Genomic DNA, 16761 nt, shown 5'->3' on the forward strand with positions numbered 1-16761 from the left:
ATACACTCATGAGTACTCATACTCTCGAAGTCGCTGCATGCAGCAGCTCCACACTGTAATCACATCTTTTTTTTTCTTATTACTTTTGGAACAGAGGTGTTAATTTTCATATATATCACAAGCGTTATTAAAGGTGGCAGCTGATTATAAAGTGAAACAGTGGCGTTCTACAGTTAAGAAACACAATCTTACCTCCACCAAGGAGGTTAGGTTTGTGTCTGTTAGTTGGTTTGTCAGCCGGTTTACACAAAAACTAATGAACGGATTTCAAAGAAACTTGGATGGAGGACGGGTCTCAGGCCAGAATAGACCCGAATGACTTCTGGTGGAGATCTGGATAAAAGCGACAGGTCCAGGAAGTTCTCCTCATGTTGCGAGATACGATACAATACGATATGATGTACTTTATCGTCCCCTCAGGAACTCGTGTTGCTGCATTGGACAGTTTTCAACAACGACCAACATTAAATTACAACATACTTACATTGTATCTACATGCAAGTGCCAATAAAAGACAAACAAACCACATATTGAATGACTTTGCACAACATATTGCACCTGGGAACTTATTGCACTCTTGAGCAGTATTGCACAAAACAACACATTGCATTGTACAGTAGCATTGCACAAGTATTGCATGAGAGAAACAGCATATTGTTGACACTGACAAAAGATCGATGCTATTTAACTGTTCTGGAGGTTATTTGGCCATTTTGTTATTAAGTCACTTATTAAGTGTTAATAAGTAATTTATTACTCCATGCAGACAGTAATATTGCAACGTAATATATTTCTTTAAAATGAAGCTAACTAGTAATATGTAATATATTGCATTTCGAAAGTAACTTGCCCCACACTGGCTCTTAATGCATGGATCTTGATGAACAAAATCAGCCGTATTTGGGTGGCTGAGCAGGTGAATTTGCTTAACAAATAGGATTAATTGATAGTTAATGTCATAAAGGTGTAAAGAAACAGGAAAACAGTCACAAATAATAAGCTGGAATCAGAGAATTTGGACTTCTTTCTCTTAAAAAGTCAATAAAAGTGATTGGATCGATGCAGCTCATTTCTCCTCTCTGGATTCTGCTACTTTCTCTGCAACACTTTTCAGGCTTTTATTGGAAGCAGATGTTCACATTACATCTGCGCGACATGTCCTTAAAAACCCACATCTCGATACTTTTCAGCTATGTTTTGAAATCCCTTCAGAAGCTCTTCGTGAATGCAATGCAATATCATGATATTTGCTACCAAATACCTCGATATGGATATTGCAACAATATCGATGCCTATCGGTATTTTCACAACATATTAGAAAAGTTAGATTTATGATTACAGATCAGTGTTAATGACTAGGAAAAGCTTTTCAAAAGGGAAAAGACAACACTTTTACTTTAACAGGATGTGCCGATGTCCAAAATCTCAGATGACTGACCAGCCGTTGTTGCATAATGTCATGTTGGCTCTCTGGCAGAAGTGTTTGAAAGCTTCTGGCTGCGTATCACTTAACAACACCTAATTAGACAGGTATGAATCACACACTGTTACTGTATCTGGAGTAAATGATATGAAATCAGGCAGGAAGCGGAGGGTTTGTTGTATAGCAGAACTTATTCTGGGTCTAATTAAATTCTTATTATCTCCTGGAAATGATGATGATCTTAATAATAACGTCTCCCTGCGGGAAGAAAAAACTGAGCGCTGCTAAATTACTCTCTCATCCACCTTAAAACTCGCTCCCGACCGCGCGCCCCCGCGAGTGCTGCGAGAGGAGCTGACGGCAGTGAGATCATGGGAGAGTCCACGCTCGGAGAAAGTAGGTTAGCAGGGTAGACTGAGAGGAAAGCAAACGGAGAGTCAGAGCAGAGGGGGGGTTGCCGAACACCTCTCGTTCACCGTGGGACTATTCTGTCAGGAAGAAGAAGAAGAAGAAAAAAAAAAAGTTCAGCCGAACCTTTTCTGCGAGACGATGCGATCCAAAGCGACTTTCTTCACTCTTTTATTTCGCTTGGACTTGATCGAGCGATAGAGGAGAGGAGTTTCGGTTAGTTTTCTCCCCTTCTTGTATGTTGGTCGTGCTTTTTCTTTTTTTAACGAGAGCTGTCTGCAGCCGGGACGAAGTTAATATTTACAGATCCGGCTCACTGCGCTTCTTTTTATTATCATTCTTATTCTCCTTCATCCTGTCACCTACATTAAACCACATGTAGCCGAGTTTCTTATCGTCCAGCCTTCACAAAGAAAAACATCAAAATGAGAGGTGAGTTGATTTTATTTTTTTTAATGTCACAATAAATGCGGGTTTGAACTTGGTTTGAAGGATCACACTGTATGTGTGTGGGGGGGGGTATTGGTACGACCACATGTGTGCGCACGGGGGTCGGACCTGTTATCCTCCCAGTGCGCACTAATCCCTCATGACTGGATTATCCGTGCACAGATCCAGAGGCTGCATGCTCCACACTGAAGTTCAGCAATGCAATGATCAGGGGGAAAAAAGCTCCTCAAACATGAGAATGTGCTGAACCAGATAAATGATGCTTTTTTCTTTTTAATCACCGCTCAGGTCTTGTTTATGTTGGACTCGGTCCTCAGTTGGACACATGCGTGGTTACGCAGTATGGCTCGTAACTGTGCCAAATGGGTCTGTTTTCTCAAAGAAATGTGAGTCATTTGTCTCAGCAGGGAGTCCTTCTGTAAATTTTGTCTGGGGATCCATGTTAAGAGTTATGCAATGAGGAGAGGGAGGGGCCACGAGAGGAGGCTGTTGTTAACCAAAACCAGAATTATGTAATCGAGATTATCAGGTTTCGGATCAGGTGAATCCAGAACTGCAATGTTGGACCTTTTTTAAAATACATTTGCTTCAAAGATCAGATAGTTTATGATTATATTTTTCTGGCATTTATTGTAAAATAATCAAATTTCTTAATTTCCACTTTTTTGAAAAATAAAGCCGTCCTGCTGATTCTTGCAAACTTTTAGTCGCAGTAGCTATTTTTTCCACTTTGCAGAATGAATTGTTGGCGTAGTTGTGATGTTGTTGTGATGTGATGGCTGTGCCAGCATGGCCGACAGTGTGAGAGGAAGAGGGGCCTGGCTGTTCCACTGACCTGGTTATGTCACCCAACATTATACAGCGCACGCAGCGGAGGGAGGAGGGGCGGCTGTGGGAAGCGCCGTGCCGCCGGGCCGTGCAGCGCCATGTGCGGTTACAGGCGCGCAGTGTCGCCCGGCCTTCAACGTGTCTCTCCCTGACACAGGCTGAGCTTGAACTTGGGGGGCTGGGGGAAGGAGGAGGAGGGGGGGGCAGATGATTATTAACATGGAAGGTTGGTTTAAAACAGCAACATAACATCTGAATGTTTCAATCAAAATAGGCCAGTGATTAAATGAAAAAAAAAAAATGTTTATTAGCATTTTCATGCAGATCACAATTTAAATCATCCTGGTCTTAATAAGAATAATGACCTAATGTTTGGTTCTGTTCTTCTGTTGCATTTCTGGATTTTTATCTTTGAGCTTCAAATCTTTTCTTGTGCAGGACATGAGATAAGGCTGCAAGGGGCTTTTTTGAGGGGGAGGAAAGAGATGATTTTTTGCACTCAAAAGGGTGAGGGAGGGAGGGAGGCGAGGGGAGGAAGAAGCAGAGGGGGCCTCTGGTGGAGGGAGGTTCCACTTCTGGCAGGATATCCAAATGTAAACAAACTGCGGCCCACTCTTAGCTCACTGCGCTGCCTCCAAATGTAGGTTAGTCGCCCAACCTGCCGCTCCCTCGCTGGTAAAGCATGTCAGCGGTTTTATTCCAGTTCCAACGTGCATCTGCATTAGCAGTCGTCCTACTCTTAAAAAATTGTTTAGTCACCGCAGCGAGCTCTGGCACGGTGACAGACTTTTTAAAGGGGCTGGTCGTGTTGTCTGGAGCTCCGACACGCAGATTGTATTTATCGCAGTGAAATACTTGTAAGATTCATGACAGCCAGCAGAAGAGGCCTATGGAAATTCTTCGCTCTGTTGTAATCCCCCCTCTGTGGGCCCCTAGCTTAGCCTCCACTGGTATTTGCATCTTTTAAAATAGAGCCTCTTGATTTGAATGCAGCAACAGCCACACAGCCTGATTGTACGTATACATGACATTTTGATTTTGGCCTCATCTGTTTCGTTGAGAGTAAAGTGCGGTGAGAGCTGTATGTTAGAGAACGGGGATGCGTGCTACAAGGTGATAAGTGGCGTGAAAAACATGTTTTCATGTCAGTGAACGTATCTGGGTTTCCTTGGGTTTACCTCTGCAGGCCTTGAGGCTTTTGCAAGCTCCTCGTCTCACAGAAACACAGTAACGGGGAGAACGCTCCCGCACTCTAACGCGATTTGAAAGGAGGAAGGACGACCACGGTGGGTTATTGTGATACAGCTCAGTGCTGTGCAGTAAGCCCACACCCGGCAGTGTGAAAGCATGACACAACAGTCACTTCAGCTTGATACCAATATGTATAGAGCTCAGGTATAAGGCCCTCCACCCTCTATTGTGTGTGTCTCCTCATTCTGTCAGTCGTATGAAGAGGTCAGGGAAAGAATCAGCAGCTCCTGTACAGCCTTTAGTCAATCTGTGGCTCAAGGGCATCTGGCAGTGTGCATATTATTGAAATTTGCATAATAAGAAAACAAGAACATTGTGTGCGCGCATGAAAAGAGGTTGTTACATTATGAAATCGAGAAGTGATCGGTGTGAGCATGTCTGCACGTACTCCGAGCATGTGGAGGGTCAAAATACAGCTTTTATTTTTTTTCTTTATCAAATTACTGACACACTGACACACTGAACAAAAGGCTAATTCAGTAGGTGTGTAAAACGATCAGATAACATTGTTACACACACACACACACACACACACTGATAAACGACTTTCAAAGTGTCAGTTCCCAGTTTTATTTTGTGCAAAGGCTTGGGTGTGCCTTGCTAATATGCAAACACCAGTCTGTGTTTGCCTTTTTGCACAAGTTCCCCATATTTGTTGCATTTTTGTGTGACTTGGTTAATGTGTTGTGCACGCAGCCTTCATGCATCATGTTAGCAAATAGGCAGGATTGGTATTGATGCTCTCAGAATGCTGTCTCTCCCTGGAGAGCGAAAGGTCAGATGTCTGAGACCTGTGTTTCAGCACAGGTCAACACTGATATTCAGGATTAAAGGTTAAACATTGCTTTGACATCAGTGTGGCGACTGCTGCTGTCTCTCCATCAGCTTTCTTAGACAGTTCAATCTGTCATGTCGGTTAAGTAAGCTTTTTTTTTTCTCTGAGTGGCTTCACCTAATAACTGTGTTGTGTTGGAGAAGAAATAATGATTATTCAGTCAATCAATAGGTAGATAGGAAGGAAATGATTCAGCAACTATTGTTCAAGTCACTTTTGTGTTTTCGGACAGTTAGTCCAAAGTTGGAATATGTCAGCTTTAGCTCCAGAACATTATGAAGGGCATTTCTTCGCCATTTTGTGAACGAATAATTGATTAATCCAGAAAATAATGGATACGATTGGATGAATCCATCTGTAAATCTTTCTGTACCATCTGTTTGTCATTCAACGTCCCGTCATTCACCAGCTTACGGACAAAACAGTCTCATTACATAAGATAACATGAAGGAGATGTTAGGGCGACAACTAAAGACTACGTTCGTGATCAATTTAACTGCTAGTCAAAAAAGAAAGAGCTTTTTTTAATCCAATTAACAGTCAAAAACCCAAAGACTCTTCAATTACTGTCATAAATGACAAAGAAAAGCAGAAAACCTTCACATTTAAGAAGCAGGAACCAGCAAACGTTTGACATTTTTGCTTGAAAAGTGTCAAAATTGTCAGCGATTCATTTTCTTTTGACTGACATATCTATTGGATATTGGAGATGGATATTTGCCTGTGTCTGGGTTGTGCCCATATATCTGCAGAGAGTCAGAGGAGAGGAGTGAGAAGGCATGTATGTGTGTGGTTGTAGCAACAGGGGTGGGTGGCTGGGCATCTGTGTAATTCTGGCTCTCAGCACAGGACGAGAATAGAAACAGGTTGAAGCAGAGGCTCAATGTCAAACACCGGCGAGAGGGGTGCCCGCTGAATGGCTGACATTCAAGTTCACAGTTAGTCTGCGTTGTCTGGACTGTAGCCAGGTACAGTATGGGCAATTACAGTTAGAAATCGAATATGGTTTCTCATTAATAAAACAGCGCAGAGATCGATAATTGTGTAGAAATCAGTCCACACAGAAGCAGAGTTCAGTGAAGTCTGTCTTGGGCGTGAACTGATCTGACTTTGTTTTGTTTTTTGAGGCCCGCCGCCTCTGTAGGTTAATTTCAGTGTTATGTCACTAGCCGGTTTTACTGATGCAAGCTACGAGCCTTTAGGGAAATGTTTCAGAGGGAAGTGTGAGCATTGTTCAGCTCCACCTTAAAACTGGTCTGCGGAGAGCAGGGAGCGCGCATGCCTCCCTCCTCCCTCTCCCCCTGCAGTGGGAAAGTGTGTCAGTAGGACAGAATGTCCACATGGGCTGACAGGCTACAGCGTTCGAGCGACCGATGACTCAGCCAATACCGAGGAGGCTGCGAACGCCGCTCGGCCAGTGGGAGAGACGGAGTCTGAGGAGGGCGGGTTGTTGGTGTTGCTAGAGTGAGCCTGCTGAATGAGTGTTGTGAGGAATGCTCACAGACGAGAGTTATATAACTGCGAGCCGAGGGAGGGGTGGAGGGGGAACCTGAGAGAAAGAGAGGAAGGGAAGGAGGGAGGGAGAAGGAGGAGGGAGATATTTTTCCATTGCATGCCTGCAGCTGCCCTGATCAGTTGGAGTATTTTAGTCAACTGTTTTAGAGAAGAGACAGCCGACTGTGTCATTACAGGGGAAAAGAAGTGGAAAGTTGTGTTTTCCAGTACCTAAGAGTGCAACAATCCCTCCTCAATCACACAGTCGACCTAAGTAGTTTTCCATACACCGTCCACACAAGCAGTTCGTGAGATTTTTGTACAAAGGATCGTATAGACAGCAAAGTATCTAATGATATAGCTGCTGTATGTTGTTTATCTCCACGGTCAAGAAAGAAGGAGTCTCTTTGTGGCTGAGGCATGTGATTCCCTATCTGTTTGTGTACTCTGTTCCCTCATGGGGGCCACACGCAGGGTGCAGACACACAGTTCAAGGCAACTTATCTTCTCCTCTATAGTATGTGCTTACTGTAGGACAGTTTCTCTTATTGTAATAGGTCTTTATCTTTCATTGTTAGGTGCAAAGTACAGGACTTCTCGGATTAGTTTCGTGTTAATGATTTCTTAACAATAATAATAAACAATGATATATTGCTTTTGAGTCAAACAAAACAAAGGGAAGTGCAGCGGTTATAAAGAATCATAAAAGATAGAAGATATGAGATCAATAAAAGACAAAACATGGAAGTAATAAGTTGTTTTTTGTGGGTATTAAAGACTTCAAAATCTGAATCTCAAGGGCTCCCGAGGAAGGACAGTGTGAGGTGTAATATAAGATCACAATGAAACAGACAAAGCCACACAGCTGCATTTCATATCAGCTGGAGGCAGGAGATGGCCTTCTTCTAAAAGAGCTCAGAGTAGACAGCCGTCTCACTGTGACGAGATAAAAAGGCATGGACGACCTTTTCAAGGTCTACAGAAGATACAAAAGACCTAATTCTGGCCGAGAAAACAACATGATAACACAACATGAATGAGCAGCGAAGGGGAGAGAAAGACATCATGCCTGCCCTGAAATATGGCTGCGTTGTACTATAGTGATGGAGAAGCTTTTGTGTCATTAAGCAGGAATACGTGCAATTGTGAAGTGTAATTGTGCCATTTTGTAAGGTTGAAGTGGAACCAACTGTTTAGCTGTATATCATTAGCATATCATTGGACATTGCTAATAAGCTCATACACAATATGCTCAAAGAGGCTGAGGAGAAAGATGCTTTTCCAAATACAACATGAAAAACTTCCCTGTAAATCTCAAAATCTAACCAAGTTTATTTGTTTAACTTCTATCAAGACACAATAATCTAGAAAGTAGCATTTCACTGAGATATAGGAAACTTATTTTTAGACAATTCTCACTTGTTCTTTTGCCCGTTTTCTTTCTTTGTCACCCTTTTTTAACTTATATTTATTTTCCCCAGTGTTGAACTCGTGAGATAGTGTAGAGCTGTACAGAGCACAGACGTCTTTACAGTGTCTTGGACTTTGTTTTCAGTCGGTGTAAAAGCATTCTACGCTGGTGCTGAGTTTATGGCAAAGTTTGTTATGATTGGACGGATGTTTAATGTTATTTTAGCTTGTGTAAGTGTTTAGATAACAGTTTTTGGCAACAGCCCCTAGTATGACTCAAAAAGGGGTCAAACAAGCCAAAGATGCAACTGCCGCACTTCACTAAGCCGATCGAGCTCAGCCTCTACGTAAATTCGATTATGCGGCGGCAATATTCTGACCTCTCTCGTCTTTTTTTTCTTGTGTCTTGCAGCTCAGATCGAGGTCATCCCCTGTAAGATCTGCGGGGACAAGTCCTCAGGAATCCACTATGGAGTCATCACCTGCGAAGGCTGCAAGGTGAGGAGGGAAAACACAGAGTAAAACCAGGCGCTCTAAACTTAACTCCAACCAAACTGTTCAAATGTGCGTGTTGTTGACAGCGTTTGTTTGTGTGTTTGTGTCTAGGGTTTCTTCCGTCGCAGCCAGCAGAACAATGCTATGTACTCATGTTCCCGCCAGAGGAACTGTCTGATCGACCGAACCAACCGGAACCGCTGCCAGCACTGCCGCCTACAGAAGTGTCTGGCCCTGGGCATGAGCAGAGATGGTAAACACACAAAGAACACACTGTGCTATCTTTACGCGTTACCTTTAACCATGAAAGTCAGCAGTAAATTTATCACAACTGACTTTTATTCAACTTAAATCTGTCACATAAAAAGGGAAAAGGTCAGTAGATGTGTTTCTCTGGTGAATCCCAGTGCGTCTGTTCCTTTAATTTAAAGCTGATACCAGGAGAATTTGAAACCCCTGAGCTGTAAGGTTTCACATCAGCTGTCACCCTCTTCAGCAGGGTGCAAGGAGAAAACAAATACAGTAAACAGACTTAAGAGGGGACGAGCTGTCATCGAGCAGACTGGATATAGGGACTGGAACATACAGTTCTTATGGATAAGGTGGAAGAAGTGGGCCAGAAATATCTTACAATTAGATTTAGATTATAGCTTTGGAGAACAAGTGTGAAAATGATTGTTTCAGTAAAAATCTCTGCAATGGGGGGAAAAATTAATCAAAATATTTATATATTGCACCAATATTCATTTTAAATCAAAAATAAATCTTTTTCCTCTTACCTGTAGTGCTTTTTATCCATCTAGATTGTTTTGTATTTTTAATGTTGAGGTGAACTGTCCCTTTAAGTATTCACAATTCTCTGTAAGATGTCTGTGAATTGTTTTATTTGTCGCCTAATCATGACATTTTCTTTCTGCAGCCGTCAAGTTCGGTCGCATGTCCAAGAAGCAGCGCGACAGCCTCTACGCTGAGGTCCAAAAACACCAAAAGTCCCAGGAGTGTGTGGGCTCCGGAGGAGGCGGCTCCACCACCCTGTCCTTACCCAAGGAAGACGGCATCTGTGGCGGTGGCGGGGAGGACATGGAGGAAGGTCTGAGCCGGTCCTACAGCACCGGCGGCTCCAGCTCCACCCTCAGCGACCTGGACGACATCGCGGCGCTGCCTGACCTGTTTGACCTGCCACTGACCCCCGAGGAGGCCAGCGAGTACTGCAGCCTGGATCTGCTCGGCGGAGGAGGAGCCAGCGCCGGCAACACCTCCAACTCGTCGTCCTCTTCTTCCACTTCCTCATCCTTGTCCAATCAGAATTCCCCGCAGCAGACTGCACTAGACGGGGTGGACGGCAACGGGATCCAGCTCATGCATACACACTCTCACACACATCCGCTGCTGGGACACATACATGCACTGCTGGACCAACTGCCTGATGACTGCTCAATAACAGACCTCGGTGAGAACTGATGATCATAATTAACAAATGATTTCTTTGCTCATTTACTCATTACCTACGCAAACACTGAGTGGAAACTATCGATTCAAAGACAGGCTTGAAAACAAGGACAAAGAAAGGCATGATGGTGTAGCGGTATTTATAGAGGTGAGGAAGCACAGGCATTTTTTTAGAGAAGTGTCTACAGAGACCTGGAGGAAGAATACATTTGTATTTTATTTTACGGTTGGAGGCTTTGAATGGGACTCTGGGGACGTTTTAAGGAAACAATGAGTAAATATTGTGACTGGAGGATATTATGAGTGCAGGAAGTGTCCTCACGTCTGCAGAGATCAGATGAGTAGATAAGCCACTGGCACTCAGTTTTGTCGAGGGCAGAAGTGGCAGCGGAGTGCTTCAAAGCATCTGGTTATTCAAGGTCACGCTGTCATAATGTGGACACATAAACAAGATCGCTGTTGCACTCTGCTACACTCTCTCTGTGTCAACCTAAGCGACAGAAACACTCATGTTTACGTGTATATGCTTGTTTGTTTTTACAGAGCGCATCACTCAGAGTATTGTCAAGTCTCACTTGGAGACGTGTCAGTACAGCGCTGAAGACATGAAGAGATTCACCTGGATTCAATACACACCTGAGGAAACACGCACTTTTCAAAACAAGGTACGTACTAGATCAGAATAACAGGTCAGCATCATAAAATCAGACCTCAAAAGAATGTGCTGAATTATGCTGAAGTGACGTCAGTGGATTTATTAATGTAACATGTTGTCTGTTTCACTCTTTCAGTCAGCTGAGTGGATGTGGCAGCAGTGCGCACACCACATCACCAATGCCATTCAGTACGTGGTGGAGTTTGCCAAACGCATTGCTGGCTTCATGGACCTTTGCCAGAATGATCAGATTATACTGCTGAAAGCAGGTCAGTGCCCAGTCTAAAAATACACACCTCTCAAATATTTCATGCACAGTGTGAAACTCTTCTTAAGTAAACAGAACCTGAAACTTGCTAACTTTAGTTCCTTCCTGTTTTTTTTGTCTCCAACTCTCTATCTTTGCCTTGTTTACTCTCCGTTGATGTGTTTGAATAAATGGCACACCCCTGGTTCGAACATAACAAAATCTGTTATCCATCCCACAAATATATATCCATATCTGCATAAATATATGTATATATGTGACATAAAACGCATTTATTCGACTATGCATTTACTTTTTGTAAATCTTTTGAACTTTTCAAAAAAATCTTTGTGGATATTCATGCTATCCTGTTGATTTTTAAACTGTTCAAAAATGTCTTATATCTGCTGTGCGCCAATCTGGGTCAAAATTATTTACATTTTTGTTGTGTTGTTTTGTGCATGTTGGAGTATCTTTGCCCCCCTCTGTCCACCCCTCTCCCTTCCTCTTCTTTCCCCATCTTCCCATTTCTATGCCTCTATCTGTGGCTACCCTTTCAGGCTGCCTGGAAGTCCTGCTGATACGTATGTGCCGAGCCTTCAACGTCAACAACAGCACCATTTTCTTCAATGGAAAGTTTGCCCCGGCTCACTTCTTCAAAGCACTTGGTGAGGATCAGACGAGAATGTAGATGAGAAGTAATTGAAAGTCTGCCGCTGGATGTTGATTTCCACTTTCTGAAGCATGGTCTTGCCTGTTAAACACATCGTAACAGTGCTAACACAGCAGTAAACATTGCCCACGTTGTGTCAAGTAAAAAGATATATTATGTCAGTCAGTACAACTTTATTTCTCTGTGAAAGACTGAGATCCTGTGACAGTCATTTTACTTTAGGAATATTAAAGTCTTCAAGCTACTATTTTTTGAGTAGTAGTTAATAACTAATAATTATTCATTGATCCATTTCCTGTGTGTTTACAGGTTGTGACGACCTGGTCAGTGCAGTGTTTGACCTGGGAAAAGGACTCTGCCGCCTGCAGCTGTCTGACGAAGAGATGGCTCTGTTCAGCGCTGCCGTCCTTCTATCTCCTGGTGATTATTTTGTTTTTCCTCCTCTTTCTATTTGTCTGTCTGTCTGACATCATTGCTTAAATGATGCTGAACATGTTTAGTTAAAAGCAGCGAAACTTTTTTTTTATTTTACTGGAGAGATCTGAAAGTATACAATCGTAGGAAAAACATCAGGCTGACTCTCGGGGAAATGACGTATAAATGATGTGTGAGACAAAAAAAACAGCATCTTGGATTTGAATATTCACATAGACATTTGAATAACCCTAAAGCTATTTAAAAAAAATACAAGGCTTCCTTCATTATATTCTGGACAGGTGTTTGCTTCAGAGTCGAGTGCACATTTTTATACTTTCGTACAAATTAAATTAGAAAATAAGAGAAAATAATTAGGAGACAGACACTCCTGCCTGTTGGCTGTTTTCATGTCTTTGTCACATGCTTCACGACTGTCACAAGCAATATGTTAAAGAGATGTCAGCTAATGTTATCTTTATACCCATATATTATATTTTCTAGTTTCAAAGGTTCTTTTAGTCAAAAATATACTTTAGGGTTTACTCAACCTCTTCCAACAATGGGATCAGTATAAGACACATGAAAAATGTGTGTCTTGGTTGCTAATGCTGCAATCAGTTGCAAGTTGAGAGTCGATATTTCCGAGCCTGTAGTCCCAATTTAGGATCTAAATGCATTCCAGTGCATCTGCTTGGGAAAAACATGGACGCCTGCAGCAAACTGAACTTCACAAGCAGCTGATTGAACAGATTAGCACACTAAAAGAGATGAGAGGTGTAGTTTCATGCTGTATGCTTGCAAAGATTTCTATCAACTGCAAAATACATAAAAATGGCAACTACAAAGATGTTAAAGCACATTTCACAATATAAACACTGCAGGAAGTAAAAAATGATGGAAAGGTGAAAGGTAGTTGTTCACTGTGTGTGCTGTGATACTGCTGTGTTGCCATGTGTGTTGATGTTGGCTCACCTTAGAGCTATTTAAGGAGAAACAAGACTGTGTGTTAAGAGGTGATGTTTTTCTGTCCTGACAGATCGACCCTGGCTAACAGAAGGCCAAAAGGTTCAGAAACTGCAGGAGAAAGTCTACCTGGCTCTGCAGCACAGTCTACATAAGAGCGGCGCTTCTGATGAGAAACTGGACAAGGTAAAGACAAGCCACCAGGACTCTTCTCAAACAAATACACGCATAAAGATTCACATGCATAACCTTACCCTTCAACATCTTCTGTCCCTGCAGATGGTGTCCAAGCTGCCCACAATGAAGTCTATCTGTAACCTCCACATCGACAAGCTAGAGTTTTTCCGTCTGGTCCACCCAGAGACCGCCTACAGTTTCCCACCACTGTACCGGGAAGTGTTTGGCAGCGAGATGTCTCTGCCGGACTCCAGCGACAGCTAGACGGATAGATAGATAGACGAAAATGAGAGATATGAAGAGAGTGTATAAAGAGGTAGGGAAGCAAAAGGAGAGACAGAGTAGGATAGAGATGTTGAAGTTCAACAACCAGCAGTTAAAGAGACAATCCAGGACTTTAAATACTCGTCTCCCATGATCCCAAAGTAGTCCTCCACTTTCCCAGCAGGCAAAAGCACCTTACACTACAGACCACACATGCTCATGGTCCTCTGCACATTGTAGCATCAACAACAAGCGATTGGGCGCCGTAAGAATAACACAGCGGCCCACTAAGCACAGGACGGCTCTGAGCTCTAACACTTGTTGAACATCCGATCCACTGTGGATCGCCCAACCAGTTATGAATGTACCTCATCGATAAGCACCAGTGCACAAGTCAGAACCTTACAGTGAATGTAAAACCCTGCCACCAGGCAGAAGTTTAGACGTAGTATTTGAATGATCAACAGGTCTCACTATTAATACAGTTCTCGGTCAACATTTCTCTCTATATTAATACATCTCAGTATGATACGCATGGGTACTCATACAGACAATACCTTTGTACTGACCATCACTTAGGGACCAAGATCATGACTCATATTCTCCGATAAATGAAAAGATTAACACAGACTCACATCTTAGGCTTAATCAGCTGAGAATCAGTCTCACGCACATGTAGACAGTGTTCGGTGCTGCCTCTTTGCAGGCTCTTGTAATGCAATGAGAAACCTCAGTCCCACACACCCCTTTCCTTGTAAATGCCACTTAGAGACAGGACAAGATGAAATTATCTTTAATTTATATACACATTTATAAACAAATATTTTAAATAAGAATGTAAATAGATGAATATATAAGTATATGGAGAGAGTTAGAATGTGTGTGAGAGAGAGAGAAAGAGAGCGAGGGAGAGAAGAGTGGATAGTAAGATGTGGAGAGAGGGCGGAGAAAAAAGATGGATACTTCGACGAAGGCGGATCTTTTTCTGGACTATTTCCTCTCTTGACGGTACTCTCAGGTTTCCGTGGCAACAAGCCCCTCTTGCTCCCTGACGGCACGACCGAACCCAGCTGGGTTAGGTGCGGTCATCACGCAAGCGACGGGGTTGGACACTTGTTGCAGATGCAACACAGCAGGGGAGGCAGCGTACCCGAACAAAGGCGAGGTGACATTGCCTTTGTCCTGCATTTAAACTGAAAGCTTTCAGACTGTGCTGCTGCTGCCTTCCCCCCTCCCCGCCTAAAGAGACAAGAGGACACTAAAGAGAAGCGAAATCAAGGCAAAAGATGACTTCATGAACTGTAAAATAAAAGGGGATACACATACAGGGTCCCCCACCTGTTTCTAACCAGCAGTCAGTAAAATAGGTGTGGTATATTTGTCTTTCACTCATAATGTTTCAGTTGGCCGGAACGACGACGATCCATAATATGTATCATAAACCCTCCTCGCTGGTTGGAGCAACTGTATTATTTTGTACATTTGCTGTTCCTCTCCTTTAGCCCTGAACCCAACACTTGTCTGAAGCACTTATACTTTCCTCTTTCTCACTGGGCACTAGTCTAAGGCCACACAGAGCTACCAGCTGCCCCCCTGAGTTGGGCCTAAATGCCAGTAAGACGTCATAGTTTTCAACCCGTTTAATTATCTTTGTTTTGTTTCTCGTTCGCATCTTTCATGTGCATACATAACCTGTTGTTATAGCATTGAGAGGATGATGATGAAATGATGATGATGATGTCTTACCTGGGGTGCTGTGAAGTTTCTGAGCAGAGTCCGAGGATCTGCCGCCTGCCGCTCAGGGAGCTAGCTGTGATCTCTTGTCCCTTTATTTCCAGTGTCGTCTTTTAGCCTTGTGCTCCTCACACACCTTTGCACCTAAGATGAGACCCATAACAATAATCACTGTGGACGTAAGTTCTATTTTTGTGAATGTTACTCACAAAGTGTCAAAGCCCTTCCTGTTTGTCCTAATATTGTAACATTTAAAATCTTACGAGACATAGGAATTTAAAAAAAAAACATAAATAAATCACTTAGAGTTCAAGATGAATTTCATTATTGGGGTTTAATGTTTCTTTTGCTGTGATTTTCATTTATTTGTCAGTCTTTTATCCACCTTTTTTCTTTACGTGTCTCCACTTCTGTCTTGTAAAGTCAGTGATCTATTTTTTTTTTTTTTTCTATTGAGGAAAGATTAGGAAAAGTACAAACACAAAAGAATAGTTTGTCTCCCTTCTCTTTCCCTGTATGACAAAATGTACAAGAGGTATATTACTAGTCCAAGAGTAACTGAGTCACACAGCGCGATATACATTGTTGTCCGATGGGATACATTATATGTGGTTTTAAGAATGTAATAAATGGTTTCTTTTTCTTTTGAGAAGTTTCGTTGAGTCTTATTTAAACTTGGAAGTTGGTTTTCGTGTCCTTATGAACGAATGAATGAATATTTTATCCCTTGTGGAATTATTCAGATACAGTAACTTACAGCAAATCATCATCTAGGAGCACAAACCATCAGCATCTGAACACACCCACCTCAATGGACCTCCCCCAAGTAAAGATAGTACAGATATACAAACACAAACACACAGGCATATTGGTGACTGATCAGTCTCTAAAAATCACAGATCATTGATATTATAATCTTGCAAATATAAAAGGCCAATTACCACTCTAATGTTTTGAATCACAGACTAGCATTTGTGTTGTGTGCCCACTGTATCCCTTCCATGCAATTAACCTAGAACTGCAATGGATATTAAATCGACGGAAAAATAATAATTTGGTAACAATTTTGAATGACTTATTATCTCATCAGTCAAAAAACCTAACCAATCCCTGTTTGCAGCTTCTCCAATATAAATCAAATATCTGTGTAACTTTTAAATTTGAGTGTGAAAAGTTCCTTCTTCATCTTGGAAACAACAAGTATCACCCAAAGGTCTACTGGCGGGGCTTTCAACCACCTCTCAAGGACTTGCCCAGGAGATGGATCTTGCTTGGACCGAGGAGCTTGTGTTAAGACTTCACCTTTGGCTACCTCGTGTGGCCTGCCCTCCTCCTCCAGGTCACCGTGGTGGAGAGGAGGTCGTGTGGCCCGGGCACCATGTCCTCCTGGATCCACACACTTTACATATGTTATGTAATTTGTATCAGATCAGTATCATGCAACTTGTAAACTGTGATTTTGTTGTTCTGGTCTGTACATGCGACATCTACTGCATGTCTGTCCGTCCTGGGAGAGGCTCTTCCTGTGGGTTTCTTCCATCTTTTTCATTTTCCCCATTAAAAGTTGTTTTTTTCCCCCATTATGGCA

The 16761-nt window shown here is 42.5% G+C and overlaps 1 protein-coding gene across 1 annotated transcript; it reads left to right on the forward strand.

Moving 5' to 3' along the window:
* The first annotated feature begins 1788 nt into the window (after positions 1–1788).
* On the forward strand, positions 1789–15825 carry LOC311267169 (nuclear receptor ROR-beta-like). The gene is made up of 10 exons (XM_084370060.1): positions 1789–2263; positions 8512–8597; positions 8706–8847; positions 9514–10044; positions 10587–10708; positions 10835–10967; positions 11506–11613; positions 11928–12038; positions 13072–13184; positions 13278–15825. Exons 1-10 carry the CDS (start codon positions 2257–2259, stop codon positions 13437–13439), a joined length of 1515 nt encoding a protein of 504 aa, XP_084226186.1. The 5' UTR covers positions 1789–2256; the 3' UTR covers positions 13440–15825.
* The last annotated feature ends 936 nt before the right edge of the window (positions 15826–16761 follow it).

The sequence above is a fragment of the Pagrus pagrus genome (assembly GCF_965226575.1).
Source record: "Pagrus pagrus genome assembly, chromosome: 12".
Classification (NCBI taxonomy): domain Eukaryota; kingdom Metazoa; phylum Chordata; class Actinopteri; order Spariformes; family Sparidae; genus Pagrus; species Pagrus pagrus.